We start from the raw sequence: 25,373 nt of genomic DNA on the forward strand, positions 1-25,373 counted from the left end.
TTCCACATAGAGCATGTTATTCGTATGACATTGAACAGAGCAGTTGTCGTTATTCAGCTGAAAAGCAGAGAGATAAACTGTGGTGAGAAATAACTTGGTCCATGGGCGGTAAATTATCCAAGACACTATGACCTGGCTTTTCTGATAAAAGTATTTCATTCAAATAGAACACAGTAGGATGAAACGTCTGAATATCCTGTGAATATACAGTTACTAATCCATTATGTCACCTGATGATGTTGTCTTTCTCTCATTGGCTATTTCCATTTTGACATAACAGCACAAAACCACATTGTTTACATTTTACTAGGGCTGATTTTCTCCTTTGGTGATTAGCGTCAAGGTTGCTGTTGCAACAAGAAAAAATGTAGATTAAACCGTGGCAGAGAAAGAAAGTCATTCCTCCAGACATTTAAACCTTTTTCCGTTTCTGGCCCTTGCACATCTTCACAAGATTCAACCAATGTATCTTTTCTCACAATAAAATCTTTAATTGTATGTAAGGATACAGTTTGCATGTTTTGATTAAACTATAACAATATGTTTGTCATCCTTCTCTTCAAAATTCACAAAACAGGCAAGGCAGTAAAATCATATCTTTAATAGAGAGAAACCCATGCCTTAAAAATATACAGTGTGTTCTTCATTGGAGTGTGTCTTCATGTTATGTCATTGATGTTGAAAACAGGACTGATCAATTATCTAACTTCCTTCACCACACTCTGTTGGACTAATTAAAGTCATGAAAAATGACCAGCTTCTTTTTGATAAATAAATCACATATTATAGGACATACAAATATACAACCTATTCAAATACCTGAGAGCCCTCAATTCAGAAAGTTGATATCAATATCAGAGATCGGCACACATTTCTGGATAATTTCAATATTCATAGCCAAAATACACACTTTTCATAAATTATTTCTTATAAAATACAATTCACCTGAACCCTGCCTCTTAGATTTTTGTAAACATTTTTTTAAACTTAAAAAAAACAAAAGTTCACAAAACTATTTGCATTAACATTTCAGCAGAAAAATAGACATTCATTACGTACATTTTCAAAATTTACAAAAACATCCCCGCAGTCGGAAACAATAGCAATGATTTAGATTTTTCAAGTAAACCTCTCACACAATAAGGGCTGACTTTTTTCTTTTTTGTTCATATGGCTGCTTCACTTAAAGACTGGGTAAGGCTGTCCTATTAAAACTCTTTGAACATCTTGTCTTTTATGACGTCTATTTCAAGTTAATTGAGTACCGGTATGTTTATTTATGTTCCTCCTTCATGTACTATGTAAAGGCTATATTGTTCAATGAGAGCCTTTGTCTTAACATTCAAGGTTTTGAGGAATAAATATATACAGGAATTATTTCATAGAGGAATGTATCACATTATCACAACTGCGAGATGTAAACAATTTCCAGTATCAATACGTTACAGACAGTAGGTTTTTTGCTAGCTGGGCACCAGTTAAGCATACGAGAAGCCACATGTAAACATAGAAAAAGCTGCCTTTTGATCACAGGTAGACGTTGAACATACTTTACAAGAGTAAATCACTGAGTTAAACCTTAGAAGATGATCTGTAAACAGATCATAAACGTATGATGCTAACAAGTTTAAAACTAGTAATGCTGACAAAAAATATTAAATCAAATCAAATGTTTCATGTTATGTGTATTTTTCAAGATAACCCGTGTTCTGTGACTTATTGTTTCGCATTCTCTCTACACTTAATTTAAAGGAATCCAATTCTGTCTAGAGTCAGGGCATGGACATAAAGTGCAGGGTGAAAGTGCAGCCTTACTTACCAAAATCAACCCTCTACTCACATTGTAATGATGAACAATATATTTGGAGGTGGCGAGTGGCTAATTCTCTAACTCGCTATTTACATTTTGCATACATGAGCATTTTAATGTCAGAGGAATGCTAGTTTTTTAGAGAAGTGCCTTCATGGTTAAACTATGACTACATTTACGTTAACTGTAGCTGTCCCGTTCTGTATGCAGTCTGTATAAGTCATACATGAATGTAGTGCCATTATGGCAAGAAATCGACCTGAACCCATGCCAACCTAATCGCATCAAAAATTCCCCTTGATTTCCATGATTTTGTCCTTTTAATGCATGTAGCTGCAAATAAAGCTGCATTAAGCAACATTTAAAGGTGCCAAGGACAGAGCACCCCCAAAAGATAGTTGTTGATGTTTACCTGTAATTTCAAGGAGAAACAAATAGGATGATAAGATGATTTTTAACCTTATGGATAACAGCACCAATCACAAAGACCCTACCCAACCCTTATATCAAAGGAATGAAGAAAAAAGAACAACAATTAAACTACTATATAGCTACTGTATATATACACAGCCATCCAGCCAAGCAAGCACACATTGGATTGGATCAAAAAAGATGATCCTAAAGCATGAAGTGAGGTACATCAGAGAGAAGCAACCCATGCAGTGTCTTTAACCTCCTCTATCCCTTTGGTATCTATTGCCATAAAGCATAAGTTTAAGTCATTAAAAGTTACCTCTTGCTATTTCATGGTGTCAAGCCAGTTTCAAACAAAATATGATACTAGTTTAGGAATCCTAATGTGTTCTCAAACTGCAAGCAACACAAGCCACGCACCAGGATCTAACATTGTTCTAAAGGAAAAACAAGGGAACGAGTTAATGGCCAGAATGTTCCGAAATGTCTCTGGAGAAAGCCTTTTTTCTTAATATTATATTTTCTGAAACACATTATTTTTTTACAAATATGATGAACTAATTTCTTACTCATTTTACAATTCCAAAATATACAAGCTAGCCACAGGGAGTTGGTGATCTTCTTCTTCTGTGCTACTGGTAGTATTCAAGTGCTTTACCAACCACTGACAATTGAAGACAAACTTGGGAGGTGTAAATACTGTAAACACTAAACAATTGTATTGTCTAAAGAATGCATGCTTTGGAATAGATACGTTTAACATAAGTTAGCTAGCTTACACCGCTAGCATGGCTGCTATCGTAGCTTGCTGTTACTCGAGTTAGTTTACTTCAAAGTGTATGAAAGAAGAATATCACATAAGCTTAATCTTACAAAGTGGTTGTTTGGAGGTAGTTCTCTGTTATCAGATAGCTATTAAGCCTTTTTACAGTGTTCAACATTGATTTGAATTTGCTTGTATTTGTTTGTGATTTAAAATATTGATTTATGATAAGACCTACCACACTTTGTTTCCAAACCCGTAATTTACATCTTTAAATTAAGTTTATTTGTGTTTAGTGACATGCTCATTGGCCACTTGTATAAGTATTTGGACCTCAATTAAAATGAATTTGTTATTCTCAAGGTGTTTAACTTTTATATACTGCATCTATCTTTATATCTACAGGACTACAGGACTGAGTCTCTAAAAAATTATTCACAATGTATTCACTATTGGAAGAATATAGTAAATAATTACATTTTGAAAGTTTGTTTTGAATTTTTTAAACCTGGTAGTAATCTATATATCCTAAATAATTTTAATTGTGCAGTAATACACAAAAACACTCAATTAAAACTAAGGACTGATGACTGGAGACTGCTGGAACGACTGGTCATATTTCCACAGCTGCAGATATATCAGAGACACTTAAACATATTGCAAATAATTCCAAATGGACGGCAGGTTGCTTGCAGCTAGAACACACAGCAAAGGTAGACATCAACATTATCTGTATTCCACCATTATTCATAGGAAAAAGAAGCATAACTGTCCATGGCAATATCATGAAAAATAATGAAGAAGAAAACTGCGCAGATCCTGTGAGATTTTCTACAGTAAGTGGGCGAGCTCATTAACGTACTGCTATTATGTCTATGAAAAAAATCCCCAGTTGTATTATTATTATATTATTATTATTATTTAATACAAAGGTAAGGAACAAAGGAAGTCCTTACCTTTGTTGTTTCTTGTTAATTATAATATTCTAAATAGTTAAATTGTAGTTGTATGCATTCATTACTTGCATTAAGCCTGATGACAGAAAAAGATCAACACGAGACATTTCCAAATAAGACTACAATTAACTCGTCAAAGTCCTCTGGCAGCTGCTCCGTTATACAATTAATCAACATTTTGAGAGAAAAACATACCTTCCTTCGACAATAATAATCTTAATTAGATATGTAGAAAATGAGTCTTTGGCCCATACCTTCATGTGATTGTTCAACTGTTCATTTTCACAATAAGTAGCTTAAAAAACTATGCTATGATTGTGCTACACTTGTCTACAGCCATCTCGGAGTCCTGGGGGTAAGGACGGATATCAGGCTATTGCTCCTTTCCCTTCTTTGCCTTTCCCCTAAGTCCTACCCATCGTCTTACTGGAAGGTGTGTTCACCACGGACTATGTGAGAGGAGAACTCGTAGCGGTCTTTGCTGCGGTGACCACAAATGTTGCACTCCAACGGATCTCTGTATCCGTGGCAACCCATGTGTATGGTGTACATGACATGGTCCAGGAAAAGCACCCGGCAGTGCTCACACTGGAAGGCACGCAACTCCTGGCCTTCTCGTCCGAACACCCGCACCCCTTCCCGGTTTGCGGGCCTATCTGTGGCCACTCGTATGATCCCAGTCCCCATTCCTGCCCTGCTTCTAGGCGATGTTTCTGTAGCTCGCTCACCAGAATAAACTATCGCTGGACTGGCTCGAGACCGAGGGCCAGGGGCCTGGTTGCTCCCGGGGTAACACGGCCTCTCATGAGGGCTGCTTCGAGCTGAGTCAGCAGAGTCACCCCCGCTGTTGTTGGGAGATTCTTCTTGCCCTGGATGGCGTAGCTTGGCCTGCCTATTTAAAGTGGTGGGACCATTTGTGGTGGGAGGATTGAGGAAGTCATGGGGCCGAGGTGGATGTAGTGGCAGCGTGTCACCGTTTCCTGGCCGATCTGCGCGTTGGCCCATTGGCAGGACTTGGTGGAAGAGGGGGTTGACCATGGGAACGACTTCAGCCATAGAGAGAGGGGGACCTGGATGGTGGAACATGGGTCGGAGGTTGTCCGATCCCAGGTACGTGATAGCATTGCTGATGGCCTGGTCCATCATGTGGGCCGACATCAGTTCAGCCTGCTTGTCATACTTAAGGCCCCTCTCATAGCCTAGCTCAGGGTAGCCGTAGTGCACCATCTTTTCACCTGCATGAAAGACAGTGGCACTATGACTGTGTGGAACTGATTTAACAAGACTATACCAGTTTCCAAATGTAAAATACCCATCACAACAAATATCAATGAAATAGTGTAAGAGGAGGGTAACTTTTACTTTAATCGCAAAAACAGGAGACAATAAATATGTTAAAAATATCAGCAGGGCTTGACATCACAAAATGTCCTTTCTTATCAGTGAAACTTATTTCGGGGCATGTTTTTCATATTTTATACTTCATATGTATATTGTATGCGAGTCTAATAAGGTGGAAATCCCCATCCATCTACTTCTGCACTGTTTAACCCCTGCAGAACAGGGATGCGGTAAGCTGTTTTCTCTCGATAAGAGCTATGGCAAAGTTACAGGTGTACCTAACCACAGAGTGAAAAACATTTCCTCGCCTCTCAGTCAACTGCTTGCTCAAGCTTGCTCAATCTTTTTTTTTCTAATAGTGCGGCAAATAAAGTCAGATTCAGACAAAAAATCTGTCTTCATAATTAGGGCAGGGTATGGCGTAGATGTACAATACTTTATCAAGCAAAAAGGAAGGGAAAGAGTTACTTAAACTAAATATGTAAAAAAAGTATTAGGTATAACATATTTCAATTCTAGCACAACGTAGAAATAAGAGGCAACACTTGTGCGAAGCAATTATTGAGTATGTTATTATTATTATGCTTCAAGTGATTTGTATTGTAGTTCATAAACAAAATACAACAACACATTTTTTAACCACTACAGGCCAGCTGGTCCTCACTGACTTTTCACATTTATAAAAAAATGAGAGCCATTGACTGCTTGGCTATGTTTAAAATACCCACCCACAAATTTCTGCGGCGTGGTGCTCTTCCTCTTGCCCACGTTGCTGTGCAGCCTCTCAATAACGGGCGGACGATCAAAGGTAGCCATAGTGTTGGGCTCTGCCATGGGCCTCTGCTCTTTAGGGACCTCACCTTGAAAGTGTGAGGGGAAGGGAGTTAGAAAGAATATATATATTTAGTTTTTTAACTAGACAGACTCCTACACATATGAAAGTAACATTGAAGTTGTTTTGTTTACTGCTCTCTTTAAGAGATTATCTCCATACTTGACCAATTGCATTAAAACAACAAATATATAATACATTAGTTAATTTAAGCGCTTTTACAATTGACTTTATTACCATTTCCATTACACAATTAGGCCTCCTTAATTTTTGAACAAAAAAGATTTACCTGGGTAAGGGCAAGAGTTGGCATTCGGATCCAAGCCAATGCCCTGCAGGTAGCTGTGGCAGCGTTCTTTATGTTCCTCCAAAGAAGTGCGCTGTTTATAGCTCCGCCCACAGAAGTTACATTTGTGTGGTTTGCCAACTAAAAATGACATCAAGGGAGAGCATATTAATTTCATTCACTGTCACAGACAATGAGAGTGGGTAGCGTCCAATAAGATAAAGCAGAATGCCGCAATGTTCAGGCAGTGCGTAGTAGTAAATACTGTGTCAGTAGTACAAACTAACCAAATGAGATCATGGATGTTCCACTACTAGTCTGAGTATTCCACACAACTGTTGCCAGACAGTAAGACGGACTAAAACTTGTGGGCGAAAAAAAGATAGCTGCATCGTGAAATTTGCATTTCAAAATGCTTTGGTCTCATATAGCTAACTCCCACTGCTGACTGATGAGTGAATGGCGGAGTTGTCATGCATCCCATGGTGGTGGTAGGAAACTGACTCCAATGGTAAACTGCTAAGGAGGTGGGGTGTGATTCATTGTGCCGTTTCTATGTATTCAATTATTTCCTACATCGTCAGAAAGAAAGATGTAGAAGACATTTCCTATCTTTCTCGCTGTATCAATGAATGGACGGATCACTGCTATCAACGGATGAGTACAAAAATAAATGATTTTATAAATAATAATAAAGGCACATACAGTTGTAAGGAGTTGACAGGAAAGCTTAAATATGAGACAACAGTTGTTACCAATGCCACCACCAGTGAACTGTTTCCATACTGAGGAAAAAGTAGATTTACATGTGTTTAAAACCTTGATTCTGTACTTATGTGAATACAAAAGTGTGTTGAGGTCTGTGTCCTGTGGTAGAGTATGCTCAAGACTAGCATCATGACTCATAAAGGGACTGAGTGAACTGGAGGCCACATAAGCTTACCGATGTGACCCAGACTACGTTGTTAGCAATGCAATGTAGTAATATATTCACTATAATAATGGTGACAGCTATTACTAGAAGAAGATTCAAAGCACTTATCAATGTTAGAACAGAGAACACAGACATGTTTCAGTATGAGGCCTGGAGGCAGTAACCCAAACAAACACACACACACACACACACACACACACACACACACACACACACACACACACACACACACACACACACACACACACACACACACACACACACACACACACACACACACACACACACACACACACACACACACACACACACACACACACACACACACACACACATACACACACACGCACACAGTTATGTTATGGGTCACACGTGAACTAAAGTACTCTTTCTCCCACAGAAAATGATGCTGAGGTTTTGTTGGCATTAAATATGTTCTACAAGAAGAAATTAATATTCCACTTGCTGTAAATGTAACATTTCTTCCCCTGAACTACTTCTTGATTCTTTGAATGAGGGAAATAAAACCCACTTGTTACAGAGTGACAGGACCAGTCATGGCCAATCCTGCATCAGCAAGCACTTTTATTTTAAGTGAATCATATGGAATGATGACATGTTTTCTGCTGTATCTGTACTCTTGTGGTCTATGTGTGACATTGTATCTGTAGAACATGAAACTACATTTAGGGTTGATTGAAAAAGAAATGGGTTAGGAGAGTATAAACTGATAGAAAAATGGTGGCTAATGACAAAGGGTTTCAATATTGCTAGAGTGTTGGTAGCTATACCTGCAAGGTCATTGCAGTAATATTCATATTGAAAGAGTAACTACATCATGGAACATCAGCTTTTCTGCCGTGAAGCCAAAACAGTAGAATAGGCAGTATATCATCAGGTATAACTCCAGTGTTCTCAGTGGCTCACATCTACACACAACATAAACTTCATTCTTTTTTTTCATATTTATACAACCACCCACACACGACCTTGCGCAGATGTTGGAGGAACCTAAAGATCCACCTTTCAGACTCTATTCTTATTTATGCAAATGGCACACACTGTGCACTCAGATTCACTTGACTGACTGCATTTGGCTAATAAACGGGAACTTGCTAGAATTTAAATCATCTGTCTGACAAAATGTGAAATTATTTTCCACTCAATGGTTTGCATTATTCTTTCAACAATATACTTTGCCTCAACGCATGATGTCATTTTCCAACATTTAACTTAGCCTCAGGGACAGCACACACTTTTGTTTTACCACTCTTTTTCTCTTCTCACTCTTATCTAACCTTTTTCCTCAGCCTCTCATTTAATGCTATATTTGCCTCTTTTGGCTACACTTGCTCTTCATGGCAGGGAACCAGGCAAAGGACAGCAGAAGTACTACCTACTGTACTGTAGGGTGGTGAGTACATATACCTAAGAGAACATCATGACAGTACAACTTGGCCACATCACATTTCTCACAATCCCTACTGAATGACTGGAGGAACACAAATGTAGCCTACCACTCATGGTTTTACAGGAATAAGGGGTCGGGGGATTTTCCAAACTAATTCAGCTTAACAATAAAGGAAGTGAAAGTAGTAAAATGGTCATGGTTGATGGTGGAAAACAGATGTACAGTAGGATGACACACATTTAGAAAGCCATTAAAGAAAAAGCATCTGAGTAGCAGCTGGGAAAGAGATTACAGACATGTGTAAACTCTAGGACGCACACCCAAAACACACTTCACCTCAATTTGAAAAGGGAACTGTGGATGAGTAACCCAGTGGGGGCATCATTGGCAGAAATGACGGTATTGTCTGACCTCGATTTCAAAGGTGCAAAAGAGGGGAGAGCATATCCTCCTTGATAGGAAAGTGGGTTACAGTTGAGCGAGACAGCCAGCGCTCCCCATGTGTTTCTCAACAAGTAAGGAACAGCATGTCCTTGGTACCTAACCACAAAGCACTCGCAGCACTCTCCAAATCATGCACATACAAAAAAAACACCTTTGCGTCTATCCAGCAACAACATGAGACAGAGAGTCACCAACCAGCATGCTACAGTATGTTAATTCTTAAAATAAACACATTAGGTCACAAAACATTAATCAGGAAGAAAATATTTTACGTCTTATATAAAAGAAATGGTGTAAGTGAGTGTTCAAGGTAACAGGGGTGGATAAGTATGAAAGGGAAGAGAAGAGGGTGAGGAGGAGTCTTACCAGCATGAGTGCGCAAATGCCCGCTGAGAGCATCGCGCCGTCGGCAGGCGTAGCTGCAGAAGGGGCATTTGAAGGGTTTTTCGCCTGTGTGCAGCTTAATGTGTCGCAGCAGGTTTCCCTTCTGGGTGAATGAGACGCCACACTGGTTGCAATGGAACGGCCTGTCACCTAATAGAGGCAGGCACAGGAAGTCAATACCACAATGTGGACGATGTTTTAAAGAAAGTATCACCAACTCTGAAACCTAGTCCTGTTTTAGTAACTGACAGTTTACTTTATCTCACCATGGGTAGAAAGCACTTAGCAGTCGTGTATATAATTCAAAGAGGAAAAAAGTTGCCTGTACTGTTTTAACTGGGTACATTCAGGAGAATTCAAGCGAATGTAAATTGAATAGTTTGCATGTGTCTCTGGCGGAACGATACAGTTAAGTTCACATTTCTGATTTCCAAAGGCCTCACAACTACTGTCTGCTGTTCTAATGGCGAATCTTTTGATCTGCAGCCAGTTGGAAATATGATCCCAATGCTGTGACAACCAGAGCAGTCATAGCGTCAGTTGGAACAGGTTGCGGGGGATTCCAAGCATATTTTTCCATAATAATAATTCAAAGTCAGGGCTATTGTCCTTCAAAGAAAAAAAAACAGAGCACTCTACACCCACGATTTAGGATGACAAGTTTCTGACTCACTCTGAAGATAGGGAATCGTACAAATTAGCCAGATTCTGATCAATACATGGCCGAAGATGTACCTCTTTAAAGAATGACACACTTTCAATGGCATTTGGACATATAGTGATCAGTACCGTTTGGTTGTCGGCTTCCGGCATCACCCGTCAGGTCTGGCTCAGATGATCCATCTTGTACATTGCTTGGGCTGCCAGTCACGGATTCGTCCAAGACTGATCCTTCCTCCCCTGTTTGGCCTATTTCATCAAGGGCTTGGCTTCTGTTGTCGGCCTCTTCCGCTGTTTTTTCCTCTTGCTTAATTGTTACTTCTGTAAAACAAAAGCAACGACAATCCTGACATTGCAAAGCTAAATTTAAATATTGCAGGATTCATGGGAGTGCCATTAAATGACTTGCACTACAAAAATGCTCAACAGTAGCCATGCTTTACATAACAAATGTGTGACCTATGTTTGCCCTGGTTCTGGTTTCTTGGTCAAGAATAAACAGTGTACACTAACATTTTCTTTTTTTTGCAAACGGGTGGAGTAAGGCTAAACGAGAGGCCACCGACAACTCGAGATTGTAGCTCTTTGTTAGATTAGAAGTTAAGTTGATTAGCCTTTTTACAAATGAGTTCAACTGTGAATGCCTGAAATGAACTGTGCTGGTCTCAAGATGGACATGTTGGCTGGAGGTGTTATGGGTTGGCTGTGTAAACTAAACTATATGTATCATTAAATGGGAATGTGCAAGAGGCATCCTTAACCATCCATTAACGTATAGGCAGCATTAGGATGGAGTCACACATTGACAAGAAAGAGAGAGACAAAAAGCTAAACAGGCTGGTCTGGTTCCTGGCTGTCCCTGGGGAGAAAAGGGAGTGTCAGAGGCCCTGTAGCTGTACCTGACTATCAGTGGGAGACCGGCTGGATGACAAGGGCAAACGATTGTTTAACTGTGTGTGTGTCTGTGTGTGCGCACATTGGGTGCGTGCGGGTGGCAGTGGAGGTAAAGTATTCACCACCTGCAGTCGATACTTATCTGTCACCAATGATTACTAATACTCGTACAATAACTAACCAGCATATAGCAAACAACACAGTTACACATAGTTTCCTTCAGCTACATTATTCTCACTCAGCTGGATTATACTGTATACAGTCAACCTAAAATCCAAATTCTTAACTTCAAGAACCTGATTCCGGAAACAAAGGCAAAACGTTGCTTTTTAGGTAATTGAGTTTTCTTATTCTGTACGAACCACAATAGCAGTATAAGATGAAACAATTCATGGGCAGGACTTGAACCTCTTATCAAACACAGGATAAAATATGGTAAAACACTTCTTCTTTCTTAGAATGTCCAGACATTCAAACACTAAATGCTATACAATCAAGTTCTCCTTTTTTATAAAAAGGCATTCTGTGATCAAGCAGAATACGGTATACAAACAGTTTGTTGTGCTAAGTTTAGCTTTGACAATCCGTCAAATGCAAGACCATCAAACCATTTGCATGCTCCACAAATTCATCAAACTGATTTTCTGAGTTTGCCTTTTTATAAAGTCTTCTCAGACTATCATGCGGCTATGAGCCAAGATAAACTTGTTATGAATGTATCCCCTTTTGTAAACTTGACTTGACTTGTTCCAAAAACAAGATTTCAACTCTTGGTCTTGTTAATGCATTAGAATGGATGTGAAAGTGACTAAGTGTGAAAAAGAAACGTTTGGACTTCTTCCAAGCAAAACTTACTGATCCTGATGATCCTGTTCTGGGATTTACTGGGGCAATAATCACTGTGTGAGCATATGTGGTTGTTTCACTAAAGCCTTTCATCTGACTGCATCCACCAACTGTCCCCACAGGCTTTGAAACAGCAGACACTTAACTCCTTGTAGCTAGTAGAATACATTTAGATAATCAGGTAAGATTTTATTTTTTGTAGATTACTGAGTAAAACCTTCACAAAGCAACCGCAATTTTTAAGACGGATACTGTATGTTTCCAATGCCACAGTTTGCAAAGAAGAAACACTTATCCCAATACCCACATTGCGATTGAGCCTTGCCTTCGACAGCTGTATCCTGGCAACACGGAGCAGACCTGAACGTCCTTGCTATTCAGCTCCTTGCATCTTTACAGCTGTCTATCCATGGTGGCAGAGTGGAATACATAGAGTGGTCAGATGAGGATACACTCAAAACCGTAGCTACGACAAAAGCAGTGATGAAAAATCATACGAAGGCAGTTTGGGCATAATTAAAGTCCTCTTTGAGATACAGTGCAGTAGAGTCTGCTAATTATCCGAGTTTTCCACAATCACACAAACTCAAGCGGTAATATCACAATCAATTAAGGGAGTTGCCTAATGGCAGACATGATTATGAATAAGGCATTATGTCACTCTTAACACCCACATTGTCACCTGGCCTTAAGGGTGTAATTCTACTCTTCTACCTTTAATCATCAGACAGTGCACAATGCCAGGACAATTGCTGAACAACATTTGTTTAGGCTTGCAACTTAAAGAGGGAGTGAAATTTGACAGCACTTCATACCGCATTTTCAACAGATGATATGATGCAGTCCTTCTTTTGTAACAGAGCTTCAATAGAAAATGATGTTAGGCAACTTGCAGAATGACAACAGCTTTTATCGGTGAAGAGTATCTCCCTGTGAAAAACATGGCCCAGCTCGCCTCCTCGTATCTCACAACCTGTGGGAAACCAGCTTCCCTTTTTCTCCTTAGCTGCCTTGTCTTGCTTAGTTTCCCCTTTTCTTACTTTGCAGCTTCACAGTGACATTACCAGAGCTAATCTGAGGCCTCGGGTCAATAGACTAAAAGGAACAAGCAACACTTCTGGAGAAGTGCAATATATCTCAACAAGTGTGATATGGTACAACACGCTGCAATAAGGCATTGTTATACAAAACTCTTACCGTGGATACTCTTGCTATCCAATCTAAGTGTTCATCCTAATCCTTTTTTTTCAAATATTGTTTGGGACCAGACTTTATTTGTAGTTTCTCTTTGTGTTTTTGAGTAAGATATTTTGAATGCATTGTTTTGTAATTTCATGCTTTGTAGTTTTCTCCTCATTAAGACAAAGCAAAATACAATGATCAGACTGTATGATCTTGTGAAGAAACTAGAGCATATCAATTATACATATACAGTGGGGCAAAAAAGTATTTAGTTAGCCACCAATTGTGCAAGTTCTGCTGGGAAGACTGAATCTGCAATAGGTAAGCAGCTTGGTGTGAAGAAATCAACTGTGGGAGCAATTATTAGAAAATGGAAGACATACAAGACCACTGATAATCTCCCTCGATATGGGGCTCCACGCAAGATCTCACCCCGTGGGGTCAAAATGATCACAAGAACGGTGAGCAAAAATCCCAGAACCACACGGGGGGACCTAGTCAATGACCTGCAGAGAGCTGGGACCAAAGTAACAAAGACTACCATCAGTAACACACTACGCCGCCAGGGAGTCAAATCCTGCAGTGCCAGACGTGTCCCCATGCTTAAGCCAGTACATGTCCAGGCCCTTCTGAAGTTTGCTAGAGAGCATTTAGATGATCCAGAAGAGGATTGGGAGAATGTCATATGGTCAGATGAAACCAAAATAGAACTTTTTGGTAAAAACTCAACTAGACGTGTTTGGAGGAGAAAGAATGCTGAGTTGCATCCAAAGAACACCATACCTACTGTGAAACATGGGGGTGGAAACATCATGCTTTGGGGCTGTTTTTCTGCAAAGGGACCAGGACGACTGATCCGTGTATAGGAAAGAATGAATGGGGCCATGTATCGTGAGATTTTGAGTGACAACCTCCTTCCATCAGCAAGGGCATTGAAGATGAAACGTGGCTGGGTCTTTCAGCATGACGATGATCCCAAACACACCGCCCGGGCAACGAAGGAGTGGCTTCGTAAGAAGCATTTCAAGGTGCTGGAGTGGCCTAGCCAGTCTCCAGATCTCAACCCCATAGAAAATCTTTGGAGGGAGTTAAAAGTCTGTGTTGCCCAATGACAGCCCAAAAACATCACTGCTCTAGAGGAGATCTGCATGGAGGAATGGACCAAAATACCAGCAACAGTTTGTGAAAACCTTGTGAAGACTTACAGAAAACGTTTGACCTCTCATTGCCAAAAAAGGGTATATAACAAAGTATTGAGATGAACTTTTGTTATTGACCAAATACTTATTTTCCACCATAATTTGCAAATAAAGTCTTTAAAAATCAGACAATGTGATTTTCTGGATTTTTTTTTCTCATTTTGTCTCTCATAGTTGAGGTATACCTAGGATGAAAATTACAGGCCTCTCTCATCTTTTTAAGTGGGAAAACTTGCACAATTGGTGGCTGACTAAATACTTGTTTGCCCCACTGTATGTTTAAAGGAGAAACAGTGTTGTTGTATGCTGTGGTTGTTCTTGGCAGACTGCAGAAATGAGGATCTATTGATTGAACACTCACCACTGGGAGAATTAGGACCCTGAGGAACTGTCTGTCCATTAGGTGTTGACGTATCCGCCGACATTCTCGAGTTCTCTCTACCAGGAGAGCATTGGCCGTTACCTGGGAGACAAGCAGAAACACAGCAATGTACATTGTGCTGTACAATACTGTAGATGTTCAACAAATACAATACGGTTATGTGACAGCTCTAAGGTATTTGATGGTGTACAGTTTATGCAAATATGTAACTATTGCACTTTCAAAAGCCAAAAGGATGAAGATGAAAAGAAAATTAATTAGCATCAACGAAGAGAAAGAATTTCAGAAAAAATTGCATTTTGAAGGCAATTTTTGGTATAGCATTCTTACAGATTGTGATGATAAACTCTACATCTAACCTGGGAAGACACATGCAGTCTATTTAATTAAATAAAATAAAAAAGTGAATTGTGTATTTCATTACCAACAGTTTGTATGAAATACAGAAATAAGTCTGCTAAGGAATGAGTAATGGAAAAAGTTAAAATCTTTCAAAGCCTAACTTGAATGGCCACAATAGCGGTCACCATACAGAATGTACAACGCAGCTAACCTAACTGTCTTTATGCACCTATGGTGTCCCAATGTCCAGCAAATGTGGATCAGATTGCATCCTCTCAGCAGTCTGTACAGAACCCAGGCTATGGATAGCCCTGTGTCCTGTGTCCTGTGTGGTTTGAGGGAGAGCAAACCAATCCCTTATCCCCTTACACCCTGGCCCCTTCAGGGTCACTATAACAATACAGTGGCAACAGGCAAACACCCCTGCTGACCCAGGTGTCAGATCCCTTAGGAACCAAAGTGAGCCATCTTTCACCAACAGCACAATAAAGGTTTTTCCTGAAGTAGAATCACAGTTATGAAAAACTTGAGATTATAATGACATCATTGCCTTGTGCTTTTAAAATTGATGTAGCAATAGCCGTAACCGAGGGATATTTCAGTTAAAAAGCCAAGGAAAGCGCTTCAAATGGAACCACAAAGGCTCTGTTACAATCGGTCGATGCAGAACATGTCTGCAATGATCCCTCATACATGAAAAATAAATCTGTGTCAGATCTCCAATTGTTGTGACAGCTCCTCTTAGATTGACAACCTCCTCTATGGCATTGTAAAATTGTAGTGGAGGCCCCACTGAGTGGGGCATACTGGGAGACGTTGTCCCTGACACAATCCCTGGGCCTGGGCTCATGTTGCACAGGTTGGGGTTGAAGGAAATCTCAGGTGACCAACACTGGCTCTCCCTTGGCAATGCTGTCCTGGAGACAGGAGTGGCCCAGATTTGTCATGAAGGATTTTCCATTACTGCATAAGATGCTGACAGCTGCCTAGCAGCACTGGTGCTGGATTGTCTTAAGACTAAACTATTAGTATAGGGTGGTCTGGCTTCAAATGCTAAAATAAGGGTATTTTAAGAAAGAATAAAAGGACCATTCTTGAGTGGCCCTTCATTAGCTATTAATAGCTTTCCAAGCTATTGATTCAAAAGCTAACAAATATATGGTGAATTATGAGTATTGCTGCCAGTAGTGTGTCTGTTTTAATTAACAATTTATAATTTGAAGTAAAGATATGTTATCGTCAAAAGCCAAGAGCCTGAATTCAAGGCAAACATTTGCAAACAATGAAGAAGTCACACTTTAATTAAGTACATATATGTTGCTTGCTTCTTGTCAAATATGCAGCGAGTGAAGAAGATGCATTATATGCATTTTGCCCAATGTTGCCCTTTTGCGGAAAAATTTTTGTAAACGATTAATTTTGTACAGGGTTATAAATGCTCTTAATCACACACATAAGCCTGCACAAACTGAAAGTTTGCGTTGGCGCCACGCATTTGCTGAGTCAATCCTGTATGAACAGTAAGATCAGGATATCAAACAGTCGAAACTTGCTGGGGAAAAGGTATTTTGAGCAATACAAAATTGGGATGATTTAATATGGTGGCAAATGGAAAGGAACAAATGTGTACACATTGTGAAACTAGTAGGTGTAATAATTGCTGACTTTATCAGTGACGCTGAATAAATGCGTAGTTATACTGAAGTACAGTCATTGTCTAAGAAATCTAACAATGGTCAATGACATTTCTTGTCTCAGACGTTTCTCAAAGGAGAACACACACATTTATACGTACAATACAGAGTTTAGGTTCAGGAACAGTATGTGATTAAAAATATTTGTAATTACACAGAGTGAAAGCTCAATGTGCCTGATGTGTTAACAGAAAGGTTGAAATATTCTGAAATGGCTCAACAGTGCCTATGTCTAATTGTCTGAGGAAAAGAATAAGATTCCTTTCCGGAGTGACGAGGCCCTCCATTCTGGTTTGCTGGATACAGATTGTATGGGAGCTGGTTTTTCCTGTCAAACCCTGAACCTTCCTCAAGAAAAGCTTCATAAGGCACAGACACACAAACAAACGTATACACCACTGACCCAGCAAACACAAATATAAAGACAATAGGAGCATTCATTCAACACATCTTATAAACATTTTTATCGGATGGCGTGATGAATAGAATTGGTGATAAAATAAAAACAGTTATATGTATACACTAAGTATTACAGAAGCAGCTGATACTTGTCAAACAAAAGCACACATTTTATCCATTTATGATTTATATCTGTGTATGTCAGGGTTCCAATACAAAGGAGGGATAACTGACTCGTCTACAGATAACTATCATTTGGACTAGGAAAGAATGGTTGTTGATTGATTATGCAATGCATGCAAAACAAAGTTGGCAGTAAAACGATAATTCTTGATTAATTTGCACCAACAACCTCCATACAATTAAATGTTTGTGCACTCCCTCCTGGAAGGCTAAATCCCAAGTTAGCTGATGGACATTTCATTATATTTGTTTTTTGAGATGATACTCGACCCAATGTTTCCCCTAGGGTAATTACACTAAACTGAACTAAAGTAAACGTGTTTTGTTACGTGGATTTACTATGATTCTACTGGACCAACATTAAATAAAATGGGCAAAGGTCTTGCAGAAGGACAACTTGTTTCACAATTAGATTTGTTATGACACAGGAAATGTTGCATTGGTCCATATTTAATGACATTTAACAAAGGCAATAACCCAGAGAAGGGTGGGCTGTGTCTTCTCTCTTTTGAAAAGACCAAAAAGCACATGAATGACTGACATGAGAAGTGGAGCATGTAAGACCGAATGACAAAAGTAAATAAAGGGCATGGATCAAAGTGCGATGATTTATGTGAGATAATAATTGCATATGTGATCAATTATGATAGTGTTTGTAGTTGAGCAAAGTAGTATTTTGTGTCTGAAAAGGCATAACGGTGTGTGTGAGTATGATGACCTATGAGAGTGTCAATGACAGCGCATGTGGTTACGAATAATAGCGTGAGAAGAGTGTTAAATAAAAAGCAAGGTTGGTTAGTTCAACAGGAAGGCAGCTTGAATTGTTGACTCTATTATTGAATGGCTTTATTTTCTACAAAGTTTTAGGTACTGCTATGAATGTTTGTGATGCAAAGAGCATTTGATTTCAGCCACTGTTAGGGCACCATGTTTTGTTTATGCAATAGCAAGGTTTCTCTGGTCTTTCAGAAATCCTATACCTTCCCTGCTTTTTTATAATGTATATTCTGTGCAAAGCTAAGCTTTGAGGTATTAAAACCACACAGATACGATTATTCACGGTGTAAGTATGCCTCATACTACTATTCTGAGTCACAGATACTGTTATCCTTTGTACATATAGACAATAATGTAATGTACGTAACTGTAAAGCACCTGCACCTAGATATTATTACAATATTTTACCTTTAAAACACTGTGACATACATTGGTGACATTATTGGGTTTGATTTGTGATGCAGTGAAGTAAATTAGCCCCTCAGAGAATCCCCCGGTGTTTTGGGGTTGAAGTGAAAGAAAAAATGGAGGTGTTCAGTCCTAAGACGCCGACTGGTCTCCTATTTTTCAAGTAAATGCATAATCAGGCAAAACATAACATCTGTTACAGTGATAATCTCCACTAAGACTTTCGGATAATACTACAATACAGAAAAAAAGTTTCTGACCAACTTAATGAAGCTTAGATCTGTAAGTCTTTATTCACAGAGCGAGGACTAACTGAATCACAATATGAAAAGGAAAATAAGTTTCACATTTGCTGTAGTGAGGTGAAATTACATCGGTCATTAGTTTTCAGTTTGAAGTTATACATTCTCTCTGTCACATACATTTTTTTTTAAATGTATTATTAATGTTATTTTTGATAAACACTAATGGTATGGTATAGTTGAGTGTAGCAGGGTATATCAGTGTTTGTAGGAGAGTATATGGTGTAAGATTATGACGATGTGTGTCCCAACAGGCATGTTGGGCTAAAAACGTTCTCTTGAAGTCAGCAGTGCCTTGATATTGATAAGTAGAGTGTTAAACCAGCTACATGGGGGTAATAAGGATACAAACCGTGGAATTCTGAAAAGATCTGTGTTTCTGCAGTTTCATGCTAACGGAACACATTTTTGTTCCAAAACTATCATTTCAGAAGCGACCCACGGACGGACATGGAGAGAAAGAGCCTCCATTTTTCACCACCCCAACCACGCCTGCCAAGTGTTCCTATAAGCACAAAGCCCAAATGGAGACCTAAAATCCCCGCTGATGTCATAAACAACAGTCTACCTGCACACCAAAGCAAAATACAAGGGGGGCAGGGAGCAATATATTCGAGAGACCAGCTCAAAGGAAATCAGCAAAGGGCAATGGAGCACCGCAAAGTGCGCATCCAGTATCTGCTACATTCAACAGGATGTTGGTAATACATATTTTTCTCTAGCTTTAAAGGGTGAACAGGAAAAGGGCTGCAGTCGGGGAAAATCCCTTGAAAGGTTCATGGTGTTGTGATTGCAAAAAATCTTTTTTTTGCATTGTACTTGAGTAAGTCAAAATAAGGTAATAAAGTCATAATCACAAAAACATAATAACACACGGAAGCAAGTGCATCAATATTACATTAATCGCTACAAATAAAATCTCACAGAGAATCTGATAAACTGCATGAACTCTGACCATGATGTACAGAAGTCAGTGCACATTTAATGTAGTGCGTAAGCGATATGATAACTTACTTTCACAGTAGCCATCCGGAGCCTCCATTTCAAGTAGCTTTGGGAGTCCTGCAGGAAATAGAAATACATATTAAAGGCAACTTTAACATTGTTGTAACGCTTTTTTTTTTTTGCGTATTGCATGTCGTTCTTGTCATTTTTCCTAATTATTATTTATTAAACCAAATATTGACATATCTCTAAAGATGTACAGCCTGAACTCTGTTTCATAGTGGGGTTCAGAGTTAGGCTTGATCAAGTAATACAAACACCACAAACCTATAGGCTATTTATTAGTTTATAATCATATTTCAGAGCTTCAGATGTATGTATGCAGTATGCTAACTTGAAAAGTACTTTTATGAAGATACCCAATGAACTATTTAAAATGTGTATCTCCATATTTGCATTTTACAGTTAAAAATATCTTTATCATATGTGAGAGCCAAATATTATTGAGTCAGAAATGACGAATACTATTATATCACTATAGTCTCTTATTAAAATGATTTCCCAAATTGGGATCAATAAAGTATCCATCTATCTATCTATCTATCTATCTATCTATCTATCTATCTATCTATCTATCTATCTAAAAAAAACAGGCAACATTAAATAAATACTAAATTAAAAAGGGAGGACATTTAAATACTAAATGCTTGGTACATTTGAACTTTTTTTATGAAACTGGTTCTAGATTGATGAAGCAATTTATTAAATAAATAGCAATAACTTAAATGAAACACAAGACATTCTACACTTAGACACACACAACATTCTTAAACCTCATGATTCCAAAACATTTACAGGCATGCCCATAATACATGATATCAAAAACTTTATTGTGAAAGTTTTCAAAGAGTTATACGGTTATTATTAGTTGATTACATTTTTTAGGAATTGTACATTTACATGTTTGGCTCCATCATTATCCATTGACCCATTTGTCAAGTCAACTCTTATTAAGTTAGTGTTTTATGACTTTTATACATTTAAATGAAATTCCATCCAAGATATATACAAAATAGTTTACCATATCCATTTATATATAAAGTCAGATATCTAAAAACATTCATATTATATTATGCCGCAGCAGGACTTCTTCCTTGGCAAACAGGCAGCTTAACCTTTTCATATTATATAACTAATCAAAGATGGCATTGGAGAAACTTTTTATTTTGGTCTATGCAGAAGGTCCCACAGGCAGATTGTTCGGAATTTAACTTTGATTAAATAGCAGTTAACTGTACAACAAAGACCATGGTAATCTGACTCAGCTACACTTTCCTTAAGGGTCTGAGCTCTTGATTTAGCTTTCCTCTGTAACTCCATCGACGAAAATGTGACACTTTAGAGTCACATAAAGTAATGTGTTTCAGGTTGTGGTTATTTCTAGATGACAAGCTTAAATTAAAACAAGAAAGTAAATGTTGTAATATTTATAATAAAAATAAAAAGATGGATTCAGAAATTTACCTTCAATTGTATCTCCTGTGCAAAGTGAGGTGGTAACTTCAGTCAAAGACAGAGGCAGGGGGTGGTGCGTTGCCTCCACCTCCCTTTAATAAAACAAAATAGTCAAAATTACCTCAAGTGATCACAATATATGAAAGAAACCCCAATTTTTCAGGACAGCTTTTCATCAACAATCCAATGAATCCTTTTGATAGTTACTCTGAGCAGGTTCAGGAAAGCCGAGAAAAGTTTAGGAGGAGCGCATCAACAGTGTCCTACAGGTGCGTCAAAGCTTCTCCTGCGCTCGTCCCGTCGAGTATTCCACTAAAAAGCGACACGATCACATCGATCTCTACACTCACTCGATTCAAACTACTAGCGACATTTTTTCAGAAGTCGCACAACTACGAGCTGAACTGGTGGCTACACAGCTTACTTTATTTTACAGTAGGAAGACCGAGGGGGGGAAGACTCAACAAGTTGCTGAAGGGAAAGAAAGAGAGGGATGGATCAAACTGGATCCACCGGTTCCTAAGGAATTAGCCATAGTGGCAGGGAGCAGCCAAGCTATTTTCAACAACGAAGAGACTGGAAATCAGTGGCAGTGAATAAGTGACTCAAGGTCGGACCGGCATGCGTTTTAACTGCAGCTGCGGGGAGCGAGAATAATGAGATGTAGTGGCAAATAAGCTGCTGCATGACCATAAAAGCCATCAAGAGACCAAGTTAAAAACCAACCATATGACAGACATTTCAGAATATTAAAGAAATTAACCCATTCTTCATTCATATCTGACACTACTTCCTTATTTCTAGCCTTCACGTTAGGAAGCCGAATGCACTTCAGCAGCACAAAAGGCTGGGAGAACTGTATTTGGAAGATGATCAGACAGGTTAGGAGAGCGTGCATTTTCCTGGCAGGAAAACAGTGCATGATCTCTGACTGGAAATAGCCATCACTAAAACCGTGAAGCCAGTTCTGTTGTTATTGTGGCAACGCGTGGTGTTTCTCGCGTTAAGTGATTTTCGCCGGCTGTGTCGCCGGAATGTGAATGCTGACTGGCAGCTGCAATTCAACAGGTTATCCGATCACCGCAGTCTACAGCAGAGCCCGTCTGGCTTTCCATTCATCAGACAGACGCTCCTTGTCTGCCTTTGCCGCAGACATGCGCTTCCAACAGCTCTGAAGCGTCTGTCGCCCACTGATAGTCGAAATATATTGAATGGCCACATTAAAGCAGCAACACCATGTTAGTTAGGCTAATACAGGATAGCGATTCATGCGCTTATGTGTCTCTCACTGTCTTCTTGAATTACCTTAAACACGTAGGAGTTTATATAATCCCATGAACTTGCACATTGATCCCGAATGAATGTCACGGTTTGGATTAGACTTCATTCTAGCCCGACATGCGCCATGCAGCGCGGACTGAAAGGTAGTTTGGTTCCGCAGCGGCAGCAGCAACAAAAGCAACAGTTGTTAATCCACCACTGACTTCCTCCTCCATCTCCTCCACAGCAGAGCAGAGCGCCAGACAACCCCGAGTTGCTATTCTGGGAAGTTCGTCTGACACACTGAAACCGATCAGAGTGTGTGGACCCAGAATGCCTCTCTGCTCGGTGATCGATAAGGTTACAAGGGGCCTCTTATTTCTGAGGCTGCAGCCAGGTTATATCCCCGAGGCGACGGAAGCTGCCATAACTGCAATACTCCTCAAGTCTTTCCATAGCGATTACAGTGTGTGGATACTCAATATGACATAATGACTTTAACAGTGACCATATGTTTTATTTATTTTGTATTCTGCCACCAATGTATACGTTTGATTACTAGAGTTATATTGCAGTAATTTGGCACATTTGAGAGAAAGTACTTATTTTTTAACAATTATTAAAATGTTTTTTATTTCCCATGCTAACTTCTAACATATTTGTATTGATCAGGTGCAAAGATCATAATCTTTAATCAGCTCTAAATATACCCAGATGTTATGAGGAAAGTACCAATATAAGTATATAAGATTTTTTTTTTTTAAACTTAAAAAAAACAATTATCAAATTGTACAGGCTTATCTGTCGATATTTGATTTTAAACATGAATGCACAACACTATTTTTGAGAAGGATGCTAACATTTGTTTATTATGTACAATGTTGAATTAAGGTAAGAGTCTTCTGGTGGACAATCCATGTAATTGCTGCAAAAGCTAAACATGGCAGAGCATTTTGGCCCTCCTGAGACTGTTACTGTTGGATGATGAAAACAATTACATTGTCGTTATTAAAGAAAGTTAAAAAGCCTTAGAGGATAGTAGCCACTCTAAGCACCTGATTTCTGAGTCAAGACTGACATTACAAATCATGATTCGATTTGACAAGATCTGTCACGACTCACGGCCATAAAGGAAACAAGTTTTTAATGGTGTATTACTATTTAATGGATTAAGTCTGTATGTGTTTTGACCACAGGGTAGTCATGCTGGCTACTTTATATAATCCATAATTTGTTTGCATCATTTTGGCACTGTATATGTGCACTGATGCTAAGGAAAAAAAGGCACAACAAATAATATTGTCAAAACTGGGCCCAACAGCCAAATTCAGGAAATATGAATTACTTACTTAACTTATGTATAATCTAATAATTACATTAAATTGTTATTTCTGGCCAGTGACATCAGCGTTTTAAATATGGATGTGTGTGAATAATGTAGTGTAAGCAAAGGAGAGAGTTTCATCCCAGCCGATGGAGATAATACTAGTCTGATGTGCCTTAGGAGTTTCAAACCTCAAACACCTTAACGACAATTCAGGTGAGACAAACACATCAGTACTCCCAGTTAAATAACTTTAATAAGTTGCAAGTTCCTTCGACCAGTTATGCCAGGGCAGAGAAAAACCTTGACCAAGAAGTTCAGCTGAATTGAATTCTGAAAACTCTTTATTTTGAAGAGTAAGCAAATGTATCATACTCCCTTTCTTTCCAAGGAAATCAGAGGAAAATCCTGTCCTTGATATAGGGTCAGTTTGAGTTTGGGTGCATACATAAACCCTTTACAGTAACATTAGCAGTAGCCAAATGCAATCATCAGCACTAAACACGATTAAAATGTTTTATGTATTTTATTCCTTCAAAATACTTGTATAATGAGAGTTTTTGAAGATTAAAATGCAATTTAATGTTGTGTAGAGTAATACTCAAATAGTCCTAGAGTAGCCTAGTCCTATGGAAATATTTTACAGTACAACAGGTTGAATGCACACAAATCAATTACATGTTAGCAAATATATGTAAAGGAGCTAGATTAACCTATTTTTTATACTTTTGATTACTTTATTCAAGCGGTACTATAGGGATTCCAGCCTTTCAAAAGGGTCAACAATCTGAGCGGTTGTTAAATGATTAATATAAAATAAAGTTCTGCTCACCATATTGGCATTCTTTTGTTGTTGCACCTTTAGTCTTTTTTAAATGAGTACTTTTATAATAAGACAATCATTTGCTTATTCAACCTTTTTTGGTTTGAGATACTTTACAAAAAGCAGCAAGTAAATGTGGGCCCCTTTGTCGTGTTTCAGATATTCCCTTTTAATCTGGTTCTATTTAAATACGGTTACAGTTTAAATAAAAAATAATAATATAATATAATAATATGATATAATAATATATGGAAATAATAAAAAAAGTTACAAACATTTAAAAAATAAATTAAGTTTGATTAATTTATTTTTCTTGTGACATCACACTTCAATGTGCGTTTAAATACTATGCTGAGATGCATGCATCCAGATTGTCCATTAACAATAAAGATTGCGTTCATCTAGGATTCAGTCTACATTAAGCCTCCTAGAGCGCTTCCTCTTTTCAGCGAAAAAGATCACATTCATCATTAAATAATAAAATATATTATAAATAGAAGATAGATAAATAGTAGAATTCAGATACCACACATATATTACCTAAGGGTCCCTATTTTACCTATATGGTTTGATCTTGCTCTAAGGTAATGAAACAAGACATCAGTTTTTTATTATAGGAGGTTCCCCATATAGTAGTTTCCTGACATATTCACAAATGAAGGT

General features: G+C 38.5%; 1 protein-coding gene across 2 annotated transcripts; it reads right to left on the minus strand.

Moving 5' to 3' along the window:
- Positions 1 to 468: 468 nt before the first annotated feature.
- On the minus strand, positions 469 to 22,985 carry ikzf2 (IKAROS family zinc finger 2). 2 transcript variants are annotated; one of them, XM_079662504.1, is made up of 9 exons: positions 22,609 to 22,985; positions 21,313 to 21,395; positions 19,858 to 19,905; positions 14,718 to 14,819; positions 10,365 to 10,556; positions 9,558 to 9,725; positions 6,406 to 6,543; positions 6,013 to 6,144; positions 469 to 5,178 (listed from the first exon to the last, which is right to left on the minus strand). In XM_079662504.1, exons 3-9 carry the CDS (start codon positions 19,883 to 19,885, stop codon positions 4,367 to 4,369), a joined length of 1,572 nt encoding a protein of 523 aa, XP_079518630.1. In that variant the 5' UTR covers positions 19,886 to 19,905; positions 21,313 to 21,395; positions 22,609 to 22,985; the 3' UTR covers positions 469 to 4,366. The 2 variants fall into 2 exon arrangements, with proteins under 2 accessions (XP_079518630.1, XP_079518631.1); XM_079662505.1 differs by lacking the exon at positions 22,609 to 22,985 and adding an exon at positions 21,511 to 22,384.
- Between the last annotated feature and the right edge of the window lie 2,388 nt (positions 22,986 to 25,373).

The sequence above is a fragment of the Notothenia rossii genome (genome assembly GCF_949606895.1).
Source record: "Notothenia rossii genome assembly, chromosome: 2".
NCBI lineage: Eukaryota > Metazoa > Chordata > Actinopteri > Perciformes > Nototheniidae > Notothenia > Notothenia rossii.

Bases quoted from the DNA above. Each gene is read 5' to 3' on its own strand.
- ikzf2 (XM_079662504.1), bottom strand. From the start codon at position 19,885: ATGGAGGCTCCGGATGGCTACTGTGAAA. The intron at 14,820-19,857 runs GTAAGTTATCAT...CTTGTCTCCCAG, and splicing joins TCCGGATGGCTACTGTGAAA to GTAACGGCCAATGCTCTCCT. The intron at 6,145-6,405 runs GTAAATCTTTTT...CACACTTTCAAG, and splicing joins CAACTCTTGCCCTTACCCAG to GTGAGGTCCCTAAAGAGCAG.